The following is a 19,722-nucleotide window of genomic DNA, read 5'->3' as shown; positions in this document are numbered from 1 at the left end:
TTCCACGTGTAAAATGCATAAGTCATAATTATAAAAAGTCATCACGGCAGCACATTGATTCCCGAGTTATGGCCACAAACATGTTTTGCGGGGTCGCAGCGACATTGGATCGCCAAAATCTATTCAGTTCATCCTTTGGACTAAATAAACGTTTGTGATACATCGCATTCTCAAGAACGGACGATCTGAAAACATAATGCCTCCAGCTATGCCCATCACCATTGTAGTGGCATACAATTGAACTAAAAATGTTGCTTTTTTTTAAAATTTTTATCAAACTTTTTCTTTCCTTTTTGTCTAGACGACAGCCGTGTGGCAGTAGAGACGTACACTATTAGAGTTGCCGTCTTCATTTGGAGTGTTTATTGTTGTTTCAGTCACAGTATACCAGTTAACCAGTCAAAGGCATGTCTACAGATAATTAACTGCCATATTGTTATGATCCCCTTCATCTAAAAAACAGATAATGGCTTACTGAAAAGCATCCCACGGCATTGTGTAAGATTAACACAGGATAACACAACCCACTGAGGGGCAGAACAGGACTATCTAGGTTATCTACCTGCAGCTCATAGATTGGCATTGGCAGGTGTTTTAAGTGGCAGGATGGGGACCCGGTGGCCTCTCTTTGGTTTATCCCCAGGCTCAGCAGTGGCAGCAACCTCCCCATGACTTACACATCTGGATAGGGGATTAACTGCAGCATAGAGGGCTTTTCTTTTTTTTTCCTACCAAAAAGCTCTGATTTAGCCACCGCCATGTGTGCGTATAAGTGATTACATGCGTGTGTCCATACGTGCTTGTGCGTCTCCGTATATCTTGTCTCTCCGCTCAGTGCTGCACCAGATTTCGAGTTAACATTGACAGGCAGAAGCCTCAGCTCCAGTGCAGCTGCCTGTGCAACTAACAGAGCTGTTATCTCTCTCTGTCTCCCAGCTCTCAGAGCAGTTTGGAAAGTAACATCTTTGTCCAGGGAGTTATTAAGTTCTGCTCTTCTGAGTCCATGGATACAAATCTGAGGTCAGCAGGTATGGCAGATTTGGTTGAGAGCACTGCTGATATGACAGAACCGAAGCTGGGCTAATTATTAACAGGGGCATCACTCCGCTCTCCCATGGAGAGGGGGATATTGCCTGTGGCTAGTGGGGTGTGCAAGTAAATGTGTGTACGTGCTGTGTTAAGAGGATCTCAGAAGATCTCACTGATAGCCCATTTCCAATCACAACATGTTTGATCTCGAGTGCTGGCAAAGCACCTAAGTCCCTGAATGTTCTGCACAAGTCAAGCAGATTACACCCTATACGTGTTCGAAATACACTTCCACTGACTTATCTGGTGGAAGAAATAATCATGTAATACCCTGGCTTTAATCTTGCCAGGCTACAAAAACGTGATGAAAACAGCCGACTCGAGGAAAAGAAATAGTCTGCAGCATTCACATAACATTTACCACTAGGTGTCAGATTTCGCCTGCTCTTCCGCGAGAAACGAGGAGAACCTCAAACAACAAGAATGATTAATAACCTCAAACAGGGCTGATCTCTAAATCAGGAGAAAAATAGTCGGTTGAGCAAACATCATACATGGACAACGTGCTTTCCCAACTCATGCATCATTAACTTCGGGCTCTGTGTTATTGATTAACAATGCTGTCTCTGATGATGAAGCAAGTTAATCACCAGGGGATTAGGTGTTCCTCTTGACACCTGCAGATCTGCTTAGTTTATTTAAAGATGAGTTACACTTCAGTTTGATACTTCGCTTTGCGGGGCTTACGCACCCACCACATACAACAACAAGAAGACTGTTTGAGACGAGGTAAGAGGTTTTTACTTCGTACGTCAATATCAAATACTTAGTGATAAATAACATCCTTCCTGTTATTATTCAAAATTAATTATTTATTTCAAAATTGATTTCTTTTATCTAACGCCAGGGAACCCACGGCTCATAAATCCTTTAGAGAATGCCGGCAAGTCAGGCGTCATTCACTGACAACAGCCACTAAATGTTTCACTAATCCTTTTATTTTTCCTTCAAGTAAAACTCAATTAGCAACATTTAGGTGCAGCATGGAGATACACATGCGAGTCACAGTGACCGACTTAAACAGAGACAGGAGCAGACCGACAAGCAGTTGACAGTGGGGCAGTTAGATTTGAGGATAACACACAGTACACACAGTACACACACACACACACACACACACACTCACGCAACACTCGCACACAATATGCACAAGTACATTCAGAGTTTATTCAGATGAAATCTATGGAAGTTGTCTCGCATACTCCCACATATCGAGAGACGTACATATGCTAAGAGGGCCTCTGTGCACATCAGAACCCGCAGGAGGATGCGACAGAATGAGACTGATGCACTGACTGTAATTACTGTAATTTTGGCTGCTGTAATTACTTCCATCCTCTTTGCTTTTAAGAGAGACATTAGTACTCCCTCCGCTACTGGAGTCCCCAAAAATATGTCAAAGTGGCTCACATGAAAAGGGGGTAAACGGTCTCTTTAAACAGCAAGCATGAACATCTTAAAAGGGAGTTGCTGCTCTATAGACAGAGAAGAGTCCCTTTAGGAGTTCATTTGCAGCTGTAGGAAATGGAGGTTACATGGATACTGATGTTTTCTTAGTGTTTCTGACAAGGCGTTCTTTTGTTGGGAGGCGAGATGATGCTTCGTGGTGTGTGTGTTTTTTTTTTTTTTTTTAGTGTTTAATCTGACCTCAAATCAAGCATAGCTGCCAATTACAAACAATGTGGGTTGAATTTGTTCTCTTCTAATTGCTTGTCTGTGGACCTCAGTGCCTGTTGAGAAATGATATCATACACAGAAACGTCAGTCTCCTTTGTCTTCTTTTTACTGCTGCAGGTGGCGGATAAACATATTCTCTCTCAGACTGGTCCCTCTTCACCCTGCCACTTTAATTACTCGCATATCTCCCCACAGCATTCAAAGCACCATGTCCTCTCGATCTATAACTATAGTGTCCTCTGGACGGAGCACAGTCCCAGACAACAGTGGTAACGTCTTCGTTGCAATTCCCGTCATTTCTGTGTTTATGTCTGATTTTATGTCTGTAATGCATCACTGCTGATATTTACCTCCTGAATGTGTATTAGGGGTGAGGATGCACGTTACTCAGCTCTGCTCACAGCCCAAACTCTCACTGGAGGAGGACAGGGAGTCCGGCATCGGCTCCACCCTTGACCTCACCAGCAGCTTTGAGGGCTACAGCCAACATACCAATCACCACTCCACCAAACCTTCAATAATAGAGGCAGACAGACTCCCCGAAGAGAAAGGTACGAGAGAGGCATGAAGAGGAGAATCACACTTTTATCTCCTGGCTCTGGCAGCAGGTCGGATCTGTTTGAAAAGGCAAATTACAACAGCAGAAGCCGAACCACATGCTCATTAGATAAAGACATGTTCAAAAAAGACTCACAATGCCAGTGGGTCTGGTCCTGCTGTCGCTCAGCGGTGTTTGGCTCCATGCGGGTAATGCAGTATGTCAAATGGCTTTGCTCTCTACATGTGAGAGCTTACTGAGGCTATCTCTCTCTTCCAGAACACAGAAATCACAGAATGCAAAAGGAGAGTGATGTAGTGGACAGAGACAATCCAGATTTTTATATTATTAGATATTTTAAATAGGTCAACTTTGTACTCTACATGTAAGCCCCGTTGTGAGTCTAACCCTCTCCCTGGCTATTGTTTTGAACAGGCAGCACCTCTCAGACCTCAGTAGTGAGTCCAAACAAGATCAAGCAGCTCTTCATCAATCTATCCAAGATCCCTCTCCTCTTCATCCTCCTCTTTCTCTTTGTTTGCTCCTTGGACACTCTGAGTTCTGCTTTCCAGTTAGCAGGGGGTAAGTACTATGATCCTCTCTGCCCGCTCAGTGGGTTTACAGTGACTCAGCCAGTTGATGTTTGACAAATAAGTGAGTCACTGAAGAACAGTTCACACGGTCCTAATGGGCCCTGCTGTATAACTTACTGCAAAGCTTCATCTGGTGACCCTTGTAGATTTGGGGCAACAAGCAGTCTGAGCCTTGTTTAACATTGCTCTTGGCAACCCTGTCATTTCTGAGAACAGTCTTTCTTTGTGCCTGTGTGTTTCTGTGTATGTGGGCGGCATATTTAACCAGGTAAAGTGGCAGGGGACATTTTTCAGGACAATGCAGTGCTGTCTAACCCCGTGGCAGGGCTGGTGGTGGGGATCTTGGTTACTGTGCTGGTTCAAAGCTCATCAACCTCCACCTCCATTGTAGTCAGTCTGGTGGCCTCTGGATGTGAGTATATGGGCACATAAAAGTGTGTCTAAATGTTTGTGCCTGTATACGAGTTGCTTTCAGTTTTAAATAAGACTGAAATGGAACGATAACCTGGCTGACCTCATTTAGCCTTATATATGTGCTGTGTGTGTGTGTGTTTACTGTACCTTACACACTTTATGCCTGCATCTCTGCAGGCTATTATTTTGCATGCGTAGATATTACAATAAACAGAAAAAACATTAACATACCAATAAAAACAGAAAAAAAAAATTCCCATGGTGTATCTCTGGCAATACCACCAAATTAATTTGTAGTTTATAGTTATGATCTCAGTTTTCTGGCTCCAAGCCCAATAACATGCTGCATGCCCTCTGGAGGATAGAAATCATTCTGTGGCTTGTTTGGCTACTTAGCATAAAATATAAAATTAGCAAAAAGAGTTTATAGTAAATGCATAAATGCTACGAATGTGTATATATACACATACCTATGTTCCAGCAAGTGCGAACTAGTAGATGAAGAACCAGACCAATGTTTTTCTATTTTTTAATATAAATTAAAGGTTAAGACTGACATTATTTTATGTTTTTCTTAATGCCAGAAAACCCTCCAGAAAGGACTAAAAGCAACATTGTGAGTTTATCTCTCAATATTGCGACTTCCCCATTGAGTCTAACTAAAGAAAAGAGTCACAAATACATATTTTCATTCTATAAACGGGGCTAAATAATCTCCTGAAACAGCCATGCATTGTAGGTTTTAGCAAACATGAATCAAACAGGAGGACTTATACACTTTGTTGCTCTTTGCAGTAGCAGAACAGTGCATGTGGGACGACAGTGGAGGTCTGAAGCACATTTTTGTGAGCAGTGGTCTATCTGCATTTGTGATTTCCCCGTGGACCTGAAACTTGAGCTGAGAGCGCACATCAAATTTAGTGTCAAAATTTTTCGTGAACAAAAGGAAGTCGCAGGGAGTCGAATCTGGCGAGCACAGTGGGCGTGAGCAGGCGCGTTGCCATGTTGGAGAACCAAAGTGCCATCGCACCACAGATCAGGTTGTTTGCACCAAAACCTTCGCGGTAGAACTCGGTGTTGACAGTCTGACCCTGGGCAATGAATTCACAGTGCACAACCCCACGAGTGTCAAAGAAAACCCACCGGGTTGTGCTCCAGACCCAATGCGCCTTCTTCGGTCTTGGGCAGCGACTTTGTGCGACTTTTGAAACGTGAATTACACTCAGAACACCTCCCACAGCTCACTGCTTCATTCCTGATGCTTTCTGAAACATTTTAATGGTCTCTGTTGTCGATTTCCTGACACACACAAAACAAACACAAAATCTGACGTCTCCGCTCAAGGTCATGGTGAAATCACAAAGACACACGTACCAGCCGTCACAGAAATGTGTGGAACCCAGATACTAATCAAGTGTTGTAACTTGAAATAATTCTGCATGAAGGTTATTGCTTCGCCTGCGCCGTACACATTACTGTGCTGGTCTCTGTTTGAGAGCAACAAGAGTAGTCTCTTTATCTTATCTTTATGTGATGTAAGATAAATATAAGATCTCTTTATTGAAAGATTAATGCCTAATTTAATCTGTTTATTGTGTGATTGTCACACACTGACTGACTGGCTCGAAATAGACATTTTGACATTGTTGTTCTGTGGTGGCAATTTGTTAAAAACACCTTTGAATTATTGAAGTTCCGCAGGGTGGACTGGGATCAGAGGAGCAATCAAATCAAACTGTTTCACACCCTTTAATCTCCCACCATCTCAGTCAGTCCAGTTTATCATGCTTCAGAAGACCATTACACAATAAGGCTGCAAGTGTTCAGGGTCCTATGTGAAGGTTAGCCCCCGTTACTCTCCGTTAAAGTGAATGACATCAGTATGCAGGAGATGCCTCTGCTTCTAAGGCCTTTTAATATCAGAGTCAAGAGGAAAAATACAGGTAATCACCAAAAATAGAAAGAGATGCAAAGGCATGGATGTTTGTCTCCTTGATGTGTGTCCTCTAGGTCATCGTCACTAAAGGCTTACTCAGTGATATGCCCCTCCCCTGCAAAGATGCCTCCACTCACATGGAAATTATAATCACCTCTCATCTCCATTAAAAACTCATGTTGCATTCAAAATGTGGAAGGTCATGCATAGTAATTATATATGCGATGCATTAGTATTCACGATGAAGGCAGACATTTACCCATTCGCAGTGTTTGTTTGTTGTTGTTGATAAACTATTCATGCAAGAGTTGTCAAAATGACTTTCAAGTCAAATGTAACTTTCTGTGTGGTCTCACCTCACAGTGCTGGAAGTGAGGTCGGCTGTTCCAGTCATCATGGGCTCCAATATTGGGACTTCCGTCACAAACACCATTGTGGCCATGATGCAAGCGGCAGAGAGAACCGAGTTTCAACGGTGAGTGGGGAACCATGAGACAGAGGAGGAGAGGAGCAGAGGAGGGCAGAAGAAACTGAAAAAGTGGAAGAAGTGAAGAGGATAAGTGGGGAGATGAAAGAGGGATAAAAGTGTTGAAAGAGAAAGCAGAGGAGGGTGAGGAGAAAGCATTAGCAGCTGTTTGCTGCCTCTTGGCTTCAGTCTCCATTTGAGTGTAATTTCAAAAACAGTGACAATAATGGCACCAATCCACATGGATCCCGTACCAGTAACCCTCTGGCATGAAAAGATACCGCACAGAACCGATGGCATGTTATTTAATCAGTGTCTGGTCAAATAAAATGAATCATTTACAACATATACACACACTGAGTCCAAACTCGATGATCATTACATCACACCCGCCCAAAAAAGTTGAGCCGTGGAAAGAAGAATAACAAGCAATCACTCTGAGTAGTAGATCATGCTGACCTTGGTTGACCCTCGGCAGTGCCTTTGCTGGAGCAACAATCCACGACTGCTTCAACTGGCTCTCGGTTCTGGTTCTGTTGCCTCTGGAGGTGGTTAGCGGGTTCATGGCACGACTATCCCACCTGCTGGTCACCAGCTTGAAGCTGCAGCCGGGGGAGGAAGCACCTGAGCTGCTCAAGGTCATCACTGAGCCGGTCACCAAGGTCATCATACAGGTAAACTTACCAGCTCGTGATTTACTGTTCGCTAAACTCCTCCCCCGGACAGCGACTGTCCAATCCTAGTTTAGTAACTGTGACTACTCACAGCAGGTTTGTGAGAGCGTTACTTTGCATCAGGAGCGTTAGGAGTGTGGTATCCTTTAAACCTTTCCAAAACCAAAAGACCAACAAGAAATTAATTTAACACAACTGATCAGCTCTATCATTAGCATATTTGGCTTATTACCAATTGATCAAATGCTTCACAAGCCAATGAGCATATAATCAAGATTACATTTGGTTTTGGGTGACTGCACTATGTCGTAATTCCCCCATGCACAGATGATGCAGCAGAATTTTTTACATTACCTTGCTATTTATTGAATTTGTGTAAGATACACCCCAGAAACCGCACAAATATCAGCTCTGATTAATTGTGGCGCATTTGCCAAACACAGTGGTTATCCACCTTCAAGCCAGTTTAGTTATCACATTAACAGTGATCGAGCTCAGCATTTAAACGGGGTTTGTTTAAACAAAATAGTCTCACCTTACATTTTTTTGCCTCAGTGTCAGCGACAGCTGTGGCTGGAGACATTCTGTCTGTCCCATTACTGTGAACATATTATCTCAGAAATGCCAGCAGCAAATTGAATTACATTCGGCACAAACGTCCACTTGGATGAGCTGATTCGATTTTGTTGTTCAAAGGTCATTGTGACCTACAAACTTGTTGGTGGCCATAACTCAAGAACTCATGCGCTAAGTATGACAAAATATCACACAAATGTGCAACAGGATGAATTGATGATGTTCTATAACCAAAAGGTCAAAGGTCAAATGGTAAATGGTCTGCACTTGTATGGCGCTTTATCAACTTAGCGGTTTCAAAGCGCTTTTACACCTTTGAGGCTGAGCTGCCATGCAAGTCGTGGACCCTTCTCTACACTACAAAACAAACAAAAAAAGTGATGTCTTTATTTCCGTGTCCTCCCCATGGATCATTAAGATATAACAAAGTTGGTCAAAGTTCAAGACACATTTTTATGATGAAGTAGTTTATCCCAATTTTACACATACTACATGCAACAGTAGATACTTTTTCAGGGAAGCTGTGGTCCGTACTAAAAGTAAAAAGAAATAGTATGCGATTTGGAACGCAGTCAGTTTTCAACCACCACCTGTTACTTGATCAACCAACTAGCTACAGCTGCTAAAGTCTGCCAGGAACAGTTGTGATTTCAGCAAGCAGGTGTGTTGGTCAGAAACTGAAGCCTGCTTTTGTCTACCTGTGCCTGAAAATCAAAGACAAATTGTTTTCAAAACAAGATCGAATTTTGAGTGATAAATCTGCTGTTGTTAGAATTGTAAGCAACCATGCAAAGCTGGAACGTTTGACATGCAGAACAACAGTAGCCAAAGGGGGCGGGGCTAAGTGACCTGTCACTGCGCTTCCCCGATGTATTGCACTGAGACACTTCAGCAGGGCATATTTGATGAACGCAGGCCCTCTGATTAAAGGAGTAAGGAACTGAAAGCATTTTTAAAATTCTTTGACCTTCTTCTCCTTTAACTTGCTGAAAATATTTCCCCTTTCACCTTCAGCTAGACAAGTGTGTGATCACGGGGATTGCCATGGGAAATGAGGACATGAGGAATAGGAGCCTGGTGAAAGAATGGTGCCAGACTGACCCTGTTATGGTAATAGCTTATCCACATCCACCGCTGTCTCCTGCACACGCAGACACATTGTGTCACATACTGGCACCAAATGGAGCCTGTCACTGCCGCCCGTCTGTTTCTATGTGTTTATTTCAGTATGCTGCGTCTCTTTCTCCCACGTTTCTTTTTCTTTTTCCATCCATCCATCTATCCATCTATCCATCTATCCATCTATCTATCTATCTATCTATCTATCTATCTATCTATCTATCTATCTATCTATCTATCTATCTATCTATCTATCTATCTATCTATCTATCTATCTATCTATCTATCTATCTATCTATCTATCTATCTATCTATCTATCTATCTATCTATCTAAAGTCTACAGACAATATGAGCACTGAAAGCTGTGGATCCAGTCATGACCTAAAGTGTGAGTTAAATCTTATACTTGGTCATGTTCAAAATGGAAATAAAAATGTCCTGATGATTGTTGGTCCCATCTCTGCAGGTACACATTTGTTTGCGTCCGCTGAGCTGTCAGACCTCACTGTCGGCCTCATTCTCCTGGCAGCCTCTCTGGCTGTCCTCTGCACATGTCTGCTGCTTCTGGTCAAACTGCTAAACTCTCTTCTTAACGGCCAAGTGGCAAATGTCATCCATAAAGTTATTAACACAGGTTGGTATACTTGTGAGCTGCTGGAGCTTTTATCAGTTTATCTGCATGCAGCAAAAGATTATACACAATTTGATTTGCAAGTGAGCCAACAAACCAAGAAGGAATGTTTTGATTTGGTGGGAAATACACCGGTCAGAGAGTTAGATGGAGACACTGTATCTGTCTTTTAGATATGAAGCTAGTTAGCTTACCACAAAGACTGGAAACCCTGAAACACAGCTGGTTCAGCGAAAGGTAACAAAACCATTAACACACGTGTGATTCCAGGAAGTTACTGCCCCTACCCAAGAAATATTACCAAAATATACCACTGTTTTTTTTTTGTAGAGAATCAAACAACAACAAATACAGTAATGTGCTGATTACTGAGCTTTAGAAGTGTGCATAGATGATTTGGGTTGCCTTTGGACAGACCCAACTAACTGTTTCCACTCCAAGTTTAGCAACTTGTTTACCAGTTTACCAATTGACTTTTAGTTTCATAATCAATGGACAGATAAGTATTTAACTCTTAGCCAGGACACTCTGGGAAAAGAGATGTTTAATCTCAACAAGGTTGATTAAAATGATAATAAAAATAAATTAAGTTGTTGTAGAACTATTCCCTTTGGCTAAAAATGTCAGAAAAGATGTTTTGTAAAAGATATGAGTACTCAATTGCTTATTGTTTCCTTTGCATTCCAACAGACCTGCCATATCCATTTGGCTGGCTGGCAGGATACATTGCCATGTTTGTGGGTGCAGGGGTGACATTTGTGGTCCAGAGTAGCTCTGTCTTTACATCTGCCCTGACCCCGCTGGTAGGTGAGTAATACATGGCTTTCTTCCTTATTCCTCCCTAAAAGACATTTCCAAAATAAAATGGCATACGAATACGTAAGGTAAGAAGACACAGAAAAGAGTTATAGTGAAAGGGAACCAAACTTAAACTAGCGATCTTGAAAATCTGGATTATAGCAATAGTTTGTGAATAAAATACATATGACCTACATTAGAAGTGAGAGGAGAATGTGAGTACCACCTGTAAAATGTCTGTATATGTAGGAATAAATTAATAAACCCCCTAAGAGTCATGCTGAAAGTAAAACATTTGTAGAACTTTTCCTGTCTGTTTTATCTGTTCTAATTTTTATTTGTTAAACTATATAAGCATTATGTAAAATATGATGACATCAACAGACACATTTATCTGTTGTCAAAATGTTACGCAAGAACCAACATCTGCAAGGAAAATGACAGATGCTAATAAGAAAATATATATTTAGCATTATGAATACTTAATATCAGTTCAAGCAGGCGTAATTATCAACACTTTTTTTTCTCGAATTGGGAGCCATGAAAAACATTGTTGAAGATTTAGTGGAAACATGCAGATTGAATTTACATTGTCAAGAAATATGGAGCAAAGCCACATATAGTCGCCGTGGGATATGGGGAAACACTTAATTCATGTATGACTGAATGGCAAATTTATCACATTTATAGCGGCTGGAAACAAATCATCAGTCATCCTTAACGTCGAGTATTTGTTTGGAAAAATAAAGATAAAGTGTGGAGAAAAAAACATACTTACTGGAGAGAAATGCTTACTTACTCATGACCCAAAGCATATCAATTAATCTGTCATACATGATAGTGGTTCTGGAATGACTTGAGCATGTCTGACTAAATGGAACAAGTGCGCTGGCATTTATTGATGATTTCACTGTTGACTGAAGCCACAGGATAAATGCAGAGGTTTCCTGCAGCTTTCTGTGCATTCAGACACAGCCACACCACAATTCATTTGACTACATTTCCTCATTCAGCAAGGAAACAATTATAAACATTCACCCTGAGCTACCGAAAAGCGTTACAGGGGGGAGGAGGTGTAATATTCTCCACTGGTCGAGTCAGTCACCTGCTCTCAGTCCAGTTGAGCTGCTCTTGATGAAGACCAGACAAAAATGAAGGGAGATCCCACAATAAGCAAGAAATTTCAGGCACTGCGTGTTAAAAGGGTTATGTCTCCCATGTAATTATCTCTATACTGACAAAAACAGGCTCAAATTAAAGCAGAATTTGTAATTGTTTTATTTCAAACTTAATGTGCTGAATCACAGGGAAGAAAAACACGTGTATCTGTCCAAACTCTTATGGTCTGCAGTAATAATACTGTAGCAGTGTATACCCATGGCCAGACAACGGTCTGACCAGTTGGAAAAGACCTGCAATATGAGTGTGACCAATACTCCGTTTGAAATGCAAGCATGTTTTAGATCACATTCACACAAACAATTTTTCTCTCAGCTCATCAACAAAATAAACTTTGACTCAGATGAATTCCTTCTTCACTTTTGCAAACTCCACCCGCACCTCTTACTGTCCATCTTGGCTCTGCTCCTCAATTTGGTTTGTTTTGTGCCGGGTGATTTGGGAGACAGCGCCGTGTATAGTATTGTGGGGATTTCAGCATCTGTCCAGTTTGAACTTTGGACTCCAACAGTTCAGCCTGCAGTTCTAGTTTTGTTTCATCGGGTACAGGCTGTAGGGGGGATCGTCTCCTGCAATGTCTCATTAAACTGAACTCAAACTGTGCTGTGAGTCAGTTCTTATCCTTGAGTGGTCCGACCCTTTGCGCAGCTGGTGTTGCTTCTGTCCTGTTACTCGCCTGAACTCTGCTTCTGGGGTTTGTGCTTTATAGCCACCGTGTATCAACGCTTGGATGACTTCATTAAATTTGTATGTGGTTACTTTCTTTTTAGGTTGTTACAATGAGGCGGCGAGAGAGGCAGTGACTGGACAGGGAAACAAGCTAAAAACAACAGCACAGTTTCTAATGTCAATCAAACCAGGAAGAATTACCTCTGGCAGCTCTTAAACTAGGACAATGTTTCCAAGGCCTCTGGTTTCTGTACCAACTTATAAATTCTTACCTCATAGCACCTAAATGCACACTGCTACTGTAATTATTTTTTAACAGTACCTGGACCAAAGGTTCACTGTATTACTTTTGTATTTTCAACAAGCAAATTAATATCCTTGTGCTCTCATACCATCAAGAAAACACCTCAGATTTAATTGTTGACTGGTGGCCCATTTGCCAGTTAGATCGGGCCAAATAAGGACAAGAGCTTGATTATTTTCACTGATATCATCTTGTGAAGTTGGTAAGAGCATGTTGCATAACCGGCACTGTATACGGCTGGCTAAAGGAAAGAATGTAAAATCAGTGACAAATGAGTCATCAGCCTGCTGCACAGTGATAAATATACAATCGGAGTAATTAACCATAAATCTAAAAGGTGAGAGACAACACAAATGGAAGATGACTCCTAATTAACAGAGATTTCTGTTTGTATATTACTATCTCTACCTCACCTTCAAACCTCACTGTCGCATCATGCATTTACAGAAGAAACAGCAAATAACAACAACAGTTTTCACACAAATTCAGGACTTTGTAATTACATCAAATACTGTAGCAGTATTTTCTTACCTCGGTTTTCAGTTGCTGTACAGCAGCCTCTAATTTTGACAATCACAAGTCCTCCTATCTGGCAAAGTAATATTTTAGCCTCGACGATTCCGCTGGTACATTTTCAAATATTGGCTTTTGTTCATTTTAAACACCAAGTATGAGTGAATTCAAATTTCTTCCCATTTTATCTGTGATTTAATTTGATCAAATCATTTGAATAGTTAAAAAAAATTATTCTAACCCTCTTGGAGAATAGTTGTCCTGACTGACTGACTGCAACTGTTTCATTAGGAAGATGACAGAAGCTTTTATATGTCCTGCTTAATTTTCTGTTTTCGTCATCTCTGTCAGGTATTGGTGTCATCAGTCTAGAGCGGGCGTATCCTCTCACTCTTGGGTCCAACATTGGCACCACTGCCACAGCCCTGCTGGCAGCTCTTGCCAGTCCTGGGAACAAACTAGCAGCTGCCATACAGGTAGGTTGATCTTTTATCATGCCTCCGCACGGGTAACAGCAGACAGAGGCATTATGTTATCAGATCGTCCATTCGTCTCATTAACACGAAATCTCAGAAAAGCCTCGAGGGCCTGTTTTCAAATGTGGCACAATGCTTCACTTCAATGTAATATCAAAAATGTTCTGCAAAATCCCTTTTCAACACCAAAACTCAGGAACAGAAGGTCAGACAATATTTCACATTTCATTGAATACTGAATTGGTGACACTAATCTTGGGTGTCAAACTTGAGACTATACTGATTATACAGATTTTCTGTGCTGTCAGGATGAAGATGTGTGTGAAGCATCCACGTTTTCGAATTTGTTGCTTCTTTGCAGCAACTTCCATATTTGAAGCATCATCTACTGTCATGCCTTCAATTTCTTGTTTTATAATAATAATAATATACTTTATTTGTATAGCACATTTCATACAAGAAATGCAGCTCGAAGTGCTTTACAGCAAGATAATTAAATGCAGTTTCACATAGAAACAGATATAAAGGAACATTTAAAAATATAGAAAAGAAACGAGATAAAAGATCAAATGCGTAAGAAACAGATAAAATGCATAAATTAAATGCAAGTAGACTTGATTTGGTTCGTTCTCTGGGATTCAATTTATGATATAAAGTAGCGGAAAAAGCAATTGTAGCATTTATAAGTCTTGTGAACTTTTCTAAAACTTTACTTCACACTGTCTATAATATTACCCAGTAACACACTAGAGATTAAATCTCCTTTTCTGCTGAGGTTTTAGTAAATTCTTTAAGGTAGACTCTTCAGTGTACCTCCAGGTTTCTGCTAAACCTAGGTTAAAAACTCACACGGGTCCAACCCGTTCATACACTAATAAAATTCCCTTTTCACTTACATATCAGTCTTTTTAAGTTTTATCAAAATATATCGTTCAAATATAAAATGAGCAAAATGCATTTCAAAGGCGCGGTAGTTCAAGTGCATGGCAGGTGCAAGAGAGCTTCAAGAGTTGCTAGTTAAAGGCTAAAGTAAAGAGATATGTTTTGAGCTTTCTTTTAAAAGTATTAACTGAGCTAGCTTCCCTGATATCGACAGTTAGTTTGTTCCACAGCTTTGGAGCGTTGCTGACAAAAGCTGAATCCCCAATTTTCTTTCGGCTGTTGCTGGGAACCTCCAATAAACCAGCAGCAGATGATCTCAGTGTTCTTGAAGGCACATAGTTAACCAGCGAGTTAGCGATGTAAGTCAGTCCGAGCCCATTAAGAGCTTTGAATGTGAGGAGGAGGAGGAGGACCTTAAAGTAAATCCTGTGTCTTATAGGCAGCCAGTGCAGAGCAGCCAGAACTGGACTGCTGTGTTCTCTTCTCTTGGTTCTGGTTAATACTCGAGCTGCAGAGTTTTGGATGAGCTGAAGTCTCTCTGTTGTTTTCTTTGTTAGGCCAATAAAAAGTGCATTACAGTAGTCCAGTCGGCTAGAAATGAAGGCGTGAATCAACTTTTTGGCATCTGTCTGATTTTTAAACGGCCGCACCTTGGCTATGTTTCTAAGATGGAAAAGAGAAGTTTTTGTCACCAGATTGAAACTTAGATCTGAGTCTAAGATTACACCAAGACTTGTTACCTTGTTATCAGTATCAGCTTTATTGGCCTTTAAAGCCCTTAAAATTCTTCATACATATATTTGAGGTCTGGACATATATGGATGTAAACTAGAACTAGACTGCTGTGTTGAGACACACAGCCTCAAGGTGAAAATTCTTGTTAGGTACAAAAGACATTTTGGAACTGCAAGAAAAATAGAAAAAGCAAAGTGGAGCTACTCGGCACCACCACCATCCGCCTCTTTGGTAGGTTTCACTGACCTCTTAGAGACACAGTCATGAGTCCACACATATCTTTTTTCTCCTACAGGAACAAAAACATGGTTATTTAATGATAATTATTTACACATGGTAGATAATAAAGCATGAAATATTTTATGGATTTGGATTAATTTATGATGAGGAGCTTTGGAAGCAAATGAGTGGATGCTCCAGGGATTACTGTCGTCTTTTAGACCTCTTTTGTGAAGGAAACAGTTTGTCATCAGATTATATTTGTGGTATTGTTGTTACATGATAAGAAAACAGGCCCTGTAGACTCTTTTTATGATGTAACTTTGAATTAATGACATCACACAGTGACTGTGATGACTTATGTTCAGCACTGAGCACTTTAGCACTTACATAGTGTATCTCTTCACCTTGTCTTTGATGCAGATTGCTCTGTGTCACCTCTTCTTCAATGTCCTTGGCATTCTGCTGTGGTATCCTCTTCCATTCATGCGTCTACCGATAAGGATGGCTCGTGTCCTGGGTGAGCGCACTGCCAAGTACCGCTGGTTCGCAGTCTTGTACCTCCTCCTCTGCTTCTTGCTGCTTCCATCGCTGGTGCTGGGCCTCTCGCTGGCCGGATGGCGGGTGATGGCAAGTGTCGGGGCTCCTTTCTTGGGTGTTACCGTCTTCATTGCCATGGTAAATGTGATGCAGGCCCGCAGCCCCCGTCACCTGCCCGCCAAGCTCCAGAACTGGGACTTCCTGCCCAAGTGGATGCACTCCCTCAAACCGCTTGACCGCCTGATTACCAAGACAATTGTCTGCTGCAACTGCACAATCGAGGAAGGTCAGGGAGAAGAAGAAGAAGAAGAGGAGCACATCTCGACTAAGACAACTTCTGTCAACATGCAGGTAGAGTCTGCTCAGAGAGAGAGACAGCTGGCTTATGACAACCCCGTCCTGGACTGCCTGGATGAGAGCAGACCAGGAGTACGGGTTCTTAAATTAAAAGGGTTAGAGAGATGCAACAGCACTCCACTGTAGTCAGACAAGGGCCATTTTATACTCCACTTTGTCAATATCATCAGAAAATGTACAAAAGTCATTTTTAATTCTTTGAATATAAACTCATTTCTGATTATTGGATCACTTGAAGTAGTTTCTCCACACCAGGCTAAATATCATGAGCTCAGTAAAACATTTTAGTTGATTGCATCAGTTAAGCTCTGCATTTGGAAGGCAGAACAAACATCTGCCTATGGGCTGTGATTCACATTGATGTGACTTGTCGCCTCTCAAGACTACTCACAAGGAAGGCCTATTAAGTGGTTGTTCTGGAGCGTACGAGATACGACACAATAGTCACTAGCCAATGAAGTTTGTCAAGTTGTCATGGAAACATGGATGTTAACATTTCTATTTTTTACTGAGCACTTTAAGGACATCTCATCCACATCAAAGGGGAGAAACAGGGCAAACTATATTTCCCAATGAATATCTGGTTGCTTAATCAAAAAATTCCTTCTATCAATACTACTAAACAAGGTGGCTGTTTTTAAGGTCAGGTTTTATCTTCAAACTCAATTGATGATGAACTAATTTAACAGAACAAATATGGACGGGCAGATACTAGTCTAGCACTAGGACCCAGGCAGGAAGGGAGGAGAGAGGCTATAAAGCGAGGCAGGAAGCTCACCTGGGCCTCTTTCCTGCACACCTGAGCTCAAGCTGAGGCCCGCCTTCGTTTGGTGGTGATTTTGTCTCCTGCATGTTTCCAACTGAGGGGAATGGCTGTTTCAGGCCTGGAAGTTCTTTTACCAGATACTTCTGAGAAGCCAGCCACTGTTCTTTTTTTCCACCATTTGTTAAGTTTTAGTTTGTTTTAATGCAAAATTGTTTGGGCTGTTTTTCTGTTTCATGTCTTTCCAGTGTGGCTGTGGTTGGGCTGCCAGGGAGAACAAAATGGTGGCAGTCTTTATGCATGTCTTGTCTGAGTTTCTTTAAGTTTCAGCATTTTGTAGTGCTGTTAAATCATTTGGTTTAGCTCCAATTAATTTGTTTGCAGTGGTGTTTATTTGTTGTACATCTCATTTGCCACCCACCTCCCTGACAGCGCAGTTTGGACCCACTTTCTTTATTTCTTTGGTTGTTAATTTATGGTTTATTTGATTTTTGTATTAAACATAGTTATTTCAACCCTTCATTATTCCCTGTGTCAAATTGGATTATCCAGTCAACTGGAGATACGATTTAGTTTTTATAATGTAATAAAGCTCACATCTTTGTCTACATCAGTTTCAAGTTCCAGTTTATTCTGGCCCCTGTGTATTATCACCTGGTCACACAAAGAATGAAACATGATTCTGAAACTACATTAAAACAACACTGTGGTGTTCTTGAACAGTATCACGATGGAGAAACCTGGTACCCTTTTGGTTTGGTGCTCATGTACGAGGTGCGATCAAAAAGTTCATGCATGTGCATGAATCGGGGGGAAGCTCTAACCTTTGTGAGGAAATATTCCAAATTATGTTGCTGGTTCAGCAGCTCATGGCAACGGAGACCCTTAAAATACTTTGGAAAATCTAAAGTAATGAAGCAATGAGCCAGGTGAGGTGTTTTGAGTGGCATTTGCCTTTAATATGGGCAGAACATCACCGTCCAAGACTGAACAAGCACAATGGCACTTTGGTTCTCCAACATGGCAATGCGTCCGCTCGCAGGTTTCTGCCCACAACAACACAATCGTTGCTCCCCACCACCTATACTCACCAGATTTGGTTCTATGCGACTTCTTTCTGTTCCTTAAAATAAAGTTCAGTCTGAAGGGTTGTGCTTACAGAATGGGAAGTCCAGGGAGAGTTCCAAGCATGGCAGTGCTGGGAAGGTGATGGCGGCCAGACTTAAATCAATTATGATTGTTGGTTGTTGTCGTCGCAGTCTCTGAAAATCTATTCGCACCTTGTAGATGTAGGCATGCGGCGTGATTCACCGTTGGTTTTACCCGACCTCAGTGATGGTCAGTTGGTGGTGGTAATGCCTCAAAAAATGTAGCAATGCACCAGCAAAGGTAGTGAAGAAGAACATAGCTGGTCAGTAAATATTAATGCAAACAATGCAAGATACAATTTTCAAAGAAATCTGCTTTGCAAATTATTTATTAGGGAAGGAAAAGCAGTCAAAAAAACAACAATGTTTTAATTTAGGAATCATTAGTAAAGGCCAGTGCTCAGTCATCCCCCAAATGAGCAGTCAGGTGTTTGAAGGGTTTTTGTTACAGAGTATAAAACAATAATATAATGCTTCTTAATTCCCACAGGATACGTCATTCCTTGGGGAAATCCTCTATCTTTGTAAAAAAACAAAGAAAAGGAAACAAATACTGTTTAGTGCAAAGCCTAATAAGACAATCATATTACAGAGTGGATAAATATTTGATAATGATGTTAAAATTTTATGTACTCACTGGTTATATAAGTGGTAGTGGGCGACTGAATACACACAGACACTACGGGGAATTCAGAGTATCTTCACATTAGCTACTTGATGTTATCTACAAAGAAGTGTATGAATGTGTTGCATTGTTTGTGTGTGTGTGTGTGTGTGTGTGTGTGTGTGTGTGTGTGTGTGTGTGTGTGTGTGTGTGTGTGTGTGTGTGTGTGTGTGTGTGTGTGTGTGTGTGTGTGTGTGTGTGTGTGTGTGTGTGTGTGTGTGTGTGTGTTGCAGCATTTACGTGTGTATGCTTGTCTGAGTGGGTGAGTACGTGCACTTGAGAGGTGTTGTTGAATGTGTGAATTTCTGTTGTTTTTCTCTGTGTTTTGCACTGTGACAATTGATCATGTGTTTAAGAAATGTCGAATCTCTGAGGTCTGTGGATGTAATGAGAGAATAAAGTCAGACTATCACTTGGTGACAGACAAAGGAGGGACACAAAGAGGAGCAATTTGCAGCAGGATGAAAGTAAACATTGAAAGAAACAACTGTACTGTTTGCTCTGCTGGTTTAAAAACATGCACCTTGCTGCTTAGAAAAGAGACTTCATTCATTTTTGTGTGTCTTACATGAAAGCACTTTTCAGCAGAAAGACATGTCCTCTTTGTAAGACTTTTTTTGTTTGTTTTGCCTTTTCAAAGACCCGACTAATCTGCAAACTTACACTCCAGACACTTTTTGTTTCAACTAAAGCAGCGTTATCCCATTATAATCCTCTGATCTGGTCATGCTCTTTAAGGTTTTGGTGTTTTAAAGAAGATG

At 41.2% G+C, this 19,722-nt stretch overlaps 1 protein-coding gene across 1 annotated transcript; it reads left to right on the top strand.

The window, feature by feature from the left end:
- The first annotated feature begins 2,829 nt into the window (after positions 1-2,829).
- Positions 2,830-16,564, top strand: slc34a1b (solute carrier family 34 member 1b). The gene is made up of 13 exons (XM_069720025.1): positions 2,830-2,849; positions 2,962-3,035; positions 3,135-3,317; positions 3,740-3,886; positions 4,166-4,309; positions 6,611-6,722; positions 7,192-7,387; positions 8,978-9,073; positions 9,420-9,471; positions 9,550-9,717; positions 10,405-10,521; positions 13,529-13,653; positions 15,913-16,564. The coding sequence occupies exons 1-13, from the start codon at positions 2,830-2,832 to the stop codon at positions 16,510-16,512; spliced, it is 2,034 nt and encodes a 677-aa protein (XP_069576126.1). The 3' UTR covers positions 16,513-16,564.
- Positions 16,565-19,722: the final 3,158 nt, after the last annotated feature.

This window comes from Brachyistius frenatus, unplaced genomic scaffold (genome assembly GCF_029030835.1).
Source record: "Brachyistius frenatus isolate BFR_SWC_R1_liver_20210118 unplaced genomic scaffold, ASM2903083v1 Contig_229, whole genome shotgun sequence".
Lineage (NCBI taxonomy): Eukaryota > Metazoa > Chordata > Actinopteri > Embiotocidae > Brachyistius > Brachyistius frenatus.
The sequence above is the reverse complement of the archived record's forward strand: the minus strand, read 5'-3'. Positions and strand labels throughout refer to the sequence as shown.